Genomic DNA, 6,000 nt, shown 5'->3' on the forward strand with positions numbered 1-6,000 from the left:
GTTGAGGTCAGCTGGTTGTTGATGCGTCTCATTACCATATGAATAGCTGCTCTCAGCTGTTTCCAGCAGGAAGTAGAATTGTATTACCACGGCGTCCTGCCTGTTGTCGTTCGTATCACAAAGAGCCGCCAGGAAACACAAACGCTTTTGTTAACACGTCTCCACAGATGACCAGGTAATCGGTGTTACACTCGCAGCTCTGCAGAAAAAAGACATCCAAACAATCAGTGGACGCTCAGGGGATTCCCCAACACAACAGAGGCTGCTGGGTAATCGGTAGCAGTCGTCTTCCATAGCAACGAGGGTGATTGTTGAAGAGGCTTTTCCTCTTCATCTTTTTCCAAGTTTTGAGAAAACTTTTCAGACAGCAAAGGCTTTCATGACAAGTGAAACCGTTGATGTATCCCATGGCAACAGAGTAGATTTTTGAATATATGAAATAGATTAGAGATAATCTGTATTATGGAAATAGATCATCCCCTCATGTGTGACTAAAGAAAGCCACAGCTAAACAGTAAACAAATGATCAGGGTGTGGTCACCCATTACAATTTTGAAACATACAACGTGAAAGGTATTATCCCCTCTGTACATGCAATGGATGGAGCCCCCCGGGGGTCATATGGTAGAAGAAAATATTGTCATGAAAATCCCTGTGCATGGATTTCTAAACCAAGGGGTAATTTTGAAGTAGTACCCCCAGAATAAAGCCTGGAGGGCGCCCACAGCTCAGCTTTGTTAAGTGATTCAAATAGGTCTGGTGTTGTGCCCATCTAACCCCCACTTGTATTCTGAAGGTCAGAGGTTGTTGTGGAAGGTATGCTTCAAAGAGCTTGGCCAGATGTGTGGAAGTGAGAAAGTAAGTGTTTCTCCTTCCTCACAGAATTGTGAGTGCAACAGCATGAATGCCTTCAAGGAAAGGGAGGTGTGTACTGTTATCCCCATTTAAATGATTATTCCATCAGGTTTTTGGATCCGCCTTCGAGTGTGGCCATTTTGCCTTCAGATGTGGTCAGACGACACATCGCACCAATTAGTTTGTTTCAAGCACACCTAGGCCTTTATCGTTCCCATGAAGGCAACTTGACTGAGCATTTCTCCAAAAACCTTTTTACCCTTACATTTTATTAATCTGCTTATTTGTTTTATTATTCCATTCACTTATATAAGAATATAAGAATAAGTAGGATTTCCCTAAAAAACAATGTATAGACTCATAAAAATAATCCCTCTCAATCATCACTTGTGACCCACTAGCCCTGTGCCTGTACTTTCTTAGTTTCTTATTAGTTTCCTGTGTTTTCTGGGCGTCAACCTTTGGGCAGCGGTTTGCAGTCCCCAGCCAATAACAGCTGCAGGCTGCCAACAGCTGCAGGCTGTGAGGTCGGGACTCTGTAAAATCGTTGCGAGCAAGTTACATCGCTGTCTCAGTGATGGAGACGGGCGGGGCTGAGCTACACAGGCAGAGCAGAGAGCAGCGGGCAGGATGAAGCTGCAGGGCTGTGCGGAGGTGTGGCCAATTTTATTTGTGCTTTAGAACGTAACTGCCGTGAAACAATCAGAAAATTACGTTTTATTTGTCTGATTCACTATTATGCCTTTACTGTAGCAATCTGTTCAAACTCATTTCCACATCAACATTTTTTTACTACTATATGACCCCGTAGAAATGACTGTATGTTGATGTTGAAATAAACAAAGCTAAGTTAGCTAATGTGTTAGCTATCATTACAGTCCTGATCCATGAACTTATGCTGTCTTCAGGCAGGAGCCATAAGGGTGTGTTATCAACATAGAATAATGTTACCATCCTTAGCCACACCCACACAGGCTCGGATTGGCTCTATTGATGAGAACACCAAACTTTTAGAATCCAGAATCAGGCTAAATCTTTAATCGGCAGTGACATTCCAAAGCCAAAGTTTCATTGACGTATGATGGCACACGTATTGCATAATTTCTGTTAATAAACAGTATACTATGACAATTAGCAAAACTGAGCATACTGAGTACTATTAATATGCAGTATGGAATTGGGACACAGCTAAACTTGTGTAAAAACAGAGTTTTCTTGGAGCCGCAACTAGTGGACATTAGAGTAACTGCAGCTGGACACCCTCCAGCTCTGACTGTAACACTCAGCAGCAGAGGATCATGATTGGTTCAGATCTGTTCTCCTGTGTCTCTGGTGTTTAGTGTCTCACTAATTCCTGGACACGTGTACATGTGTACACAAACAACAGGTCTGTGTTGTTTGTGTAGCACTGTGTAGTTGTTGGTGTGGTGAAGCTGCAGCAGCTCAGAGTTTAAAGGAAATCGTTAGCTCTTAATTAGAGCATTACTGCAATGATAAAGTTACACCGCCAGAGAGTGATGTATCGATGGGAGGCACACATACACAACTCACCTCCTCTACTAACTTTCTACCTTTCCTCTTTTTCTCTCTTTCCATTTCTTTTCTATCTTTCATCCATGTCTTACCCTCCTCTTCTCTATTTCCCCATCTACCTATCTTTTCTCTTTCTTTTTTACTCTCTTTTCCTTCCTTCCTCATTTCTTTCTTCCTTTCTTCCTTCTCTTTCCTTCCTTTCTTCCCTCCCATCCTCCTTCCGTCCTGTCTCCCATCCTTCTTTCCCTTCGTCCTCAGATATGTTCAACGATCACATATTGGAGGAATATTCTGGTGTCCACTTACTTTTGGCCGTGTACCATATTTTGTGTGTGTTTATATTTAACAGTGCCCAGGAAGCTGTGACATCATGAATATGTGTGTGTGTTGGCTGACGGGAGAATGTTTGTTGTCTTGGAGTGCTGACAGCGTCGCTGTGGCGTTCGATGCTACACGCGGCCCTTCAGGCTTCGTCCTCATCTCTGTTGAGGCTCAAAATGGCTTCTGTCTCAGATCTCTGCTCTCACAGTCACAAGCTGCCGCCCCATTTTAAAAAGCATCGTTCAACAACAACAGAGCCGAAACATGGCAGCCACTTCACCCACCTCACCCTCCTTCCTCCCTGTTTACAATGTAGTGAGCCTATAGACAGTTTACCAGCATGAGCTTGCACCTGAATATGTTTGAGTCTGTCTGCTGCTCCCGTCACTTCACTTCTAACAACTTAAACTGCTGTCACTGATTTGACTGAATCCAGACTCCTGGTTCAGTCAAAAAGGTTAAAATGCCATTTTAGGTCTAGGTTTTCAAACGTTTTCAAGCAAACTTTTTAAGAAATGCAATTATTCGCTTTCTTGCTTAGAATCATATGAGAAGATTGATGCCACTCTCATGTCTGTCCATTAAATATAAAGCTATAGGCAGCAGCCGGTTAGCTTAGCTTAGCTTAGTTTAGCTTAGCTTAGCGTAAAGACTGAAATAGGGGGAAACAACTAGCCTGGCTCTGTCCAAAGGTAACAAGATCTGCCTTCCAGCACCTCTATAGCCTACTAGTTAACATGTCATAGCTCATCTCTTTGTTTAATCCGTACAAAAATCAAAGTATAAAAATTACAACTTGTGGCTTTATGTGGGGTTGTGTGCCAGACTATTTCATGGCGGGGAGCAGTGATTTCCTGGAGCCTCTGCTGGTTGCCTTGAAACCTCACAGTGACGACATGACTGAAATCACTGAACAACATGTTGTACAAACTAGTTTCTTTCAAGCATACCCAATTGGAAGGGCGCCGGTTCGATCCCCACCTCCTCCTGTCCACATGTCGAAGTGTCCTTGGGCAAGACACTGAAACCCAAATTGATCCCAAGGGCTGTTCCTTCAGTGTGTGAATGAGTTACTTTCTTTGAACTGATTAGCAGTTGGCACCTGCCATCAGTGTATGTGATATGTAGTTGAAGCACTTTGAGTAGTCGGAAAATAACTAGAAAGGCGCTATGTAAGTACAGTCCGTTTACCATTTGGGGTTTTGCTGATACTAGATGTGAAATGTGAAACTCTAAATATATAACTAAAATGCTAAACATTCTAAAAACCTGCTGAAAACATGATCAAAGACAGGCTAAAAGATGCTAACAATGGCTTAAACTTGCTTATCATGGAAATGTAAACATGCCTGAAAATTGAAAACTGGAAAAACAACAAAAGTGAAAAACAAAACCTGTTAGCTAAGGTTTAAATGTGGACTACCTGTCTGCAAGGTTAGCAACAACCCACAGATAAATACCTGAAAATGTCAAATGACCATGAGGAGATGAATGCGCAATGATCCATGGAGGATAATGAGATCAAACACATTCAGCCCTTCAGTAATAAGCTGTGGACTCAGTTTGTAATTGTTAGTTTGTTATTAACTGAGGTCATAACACAAACTTGCTAATGTGAAACACAAAGCACAAAGGTGCTGAACCACAATACTTACTGTAACAACACTTCAGTGTTTCACTCAGATGCTCCAGCAGGAAGGAGGAGGTGGGGGTGCTCAGGTGTTCCTCTGTTGTTCATATGTTGTGTTGTTTTGTGTATTTCTGCAGTGCCACCTCAGTTCCTGAACTACCCCACCAACACATACGCCTACGAGTCCACCGACATCGAGCTGGAGTGTGCTGTGACAGGAAGCCCACCGCCGACTGTTCGCTGGATGAAGAACGGAGAGGAAGTCATCCCCAGCGATTACTTCCAGATAGTGGTGAGTCAAACAGAACCCAGAAAATATATACATACAGATATTGTCTATATCAATCAATAAAGTATTTCTGATTCTGATATATTTACATCTGAATGGTAGAAAATAACTTTTAATCAGTATGTGAAAAATACCCCTGTGTCAGTCTGCAACTCTAAAGAAAATAATCATATCTACAGCTCTAATCACTCTGAAATCAATATGTTGAAAATATCCATCCAAATATATATGGCATTAGTCAGATATAAATATATTGAAAATGACTATACTATCCAACATTAAGAGGTGGTGCAGAACTGTAAATAAGTATTGTCCAATTAATGTTACAAATATGTGAAACAAAATTAAAATATTTGATTATGATTATGATGAAGAATATATATTTCTTAAAACTATAATTCTTAAAACAATTATAAGCCTACATACAAAGACACTCAGATAATGAATAACACAACAGTCACCACATATTCTGCTGTCTTAATAAAATTATAGTAACATGAATAAAACACAAGGAATGATCAAACCTCCCCATATTACCATAAATTCTAAAGTAGATGCTCAGCAGAGAGAACCAGGCCTTTACTTGAAACAGGCTTATGTTAGAGACAAGCCTTTATTTCCAATTAATCATATTTTAGTAAGAAGCTCCACTGTTTTCTGATTGGCTCAACTAGTTGTTTATGCTGTTTGCTGTTAATGCAAACTCCACACTCCTCCATGTTTATCTGTTGTCTTGATTCATTCAGTAGGATGTCATTTCCACAGCAGTAATTTAATTAGTACAACAACACGCTTCCTTCTTCAGGAGAAATTCCAACATTCGTCCGACTGAAATGTATAGTAACTAGCACTGGTGTTTCAACTGGACAAATATATAGAGTCCATAGAGAGACCATTCATGATCAAGAAAGGTATTCAACAAAAACATGTCTGCCTATCTAAAAAACTGGAGAAGCACAGAATAAAAATCAAAATAGAAAAATATTTGAATTCTACTATTCAAATTAAGCGATGAATCCACAAAATACAAATCTACATCTGAGCTACACTCTTTAAGTTCAATATTTAAAGTACTTTTTAAAAAGAGCAACATTGATTCCAAATATCCTATAAGTCAATGTGTAAAACAAGAAATGTACAATTTTTAGAATGACGAGGTAGAGGTTACAAACTAAAAAGACATTTGGGTACATATAAGTATATACATATTAAAAAGTCTACATGAAAATACAATAATGTTTTCCAGTCAGCAAACAAATATTACCAAATAACAAAAAGACAAAGACAATGTTTGCTACCTCTGAGTAAGCATATACAGTAGAAGGAGCCTACGCAGAAAATCATAAAGAACAGGCATCAATTGGGTCCAAAT

General features: G+C 40.1%; 1 protein-coding gene across 4 annotated transcripts in view; it reads left to right on the plus strand.

The window, feature by feature from the left end:
* dcc (DCC netrin 1 receptor) overlaps positions 1-6,000 on the plus strand; it is a 298,212-nt gene that overhangs the window by 135,399 nt on the left and 156,813 nt on the right. For all 4 annotated transcript variants that reach the window (XM_044173877.1, XM_044173878.1, XM_044173879.1 and 1 more), the window contains one exon: positions 4,477-4,631. In XM_044173877.1, coding sequence (XP_044029812.1) covers positions 4,477-4,631 — 155 coding nt within the window. The remainder of the gene's footprint in view (positions 1-4,476; positions 4,632-6,000) is intronic.

This window comes from Siniperca chuatsi, linkage group LG18 (genome assembly GCF_020085105.1).
Source record: "Siniperca chuatsi isolate FFG_IHB_CAS linkage group LG18, ASM2008510v1, whole genome shotgun sequence".
Classification (NCBI taxonomy): domain Eukaryota; kingdom Metazoa; phylum Chordata; class Actinopteri; order Centrarchiformes; family Sinipercidae; genus Siniperca; species Siniperca chuatsi.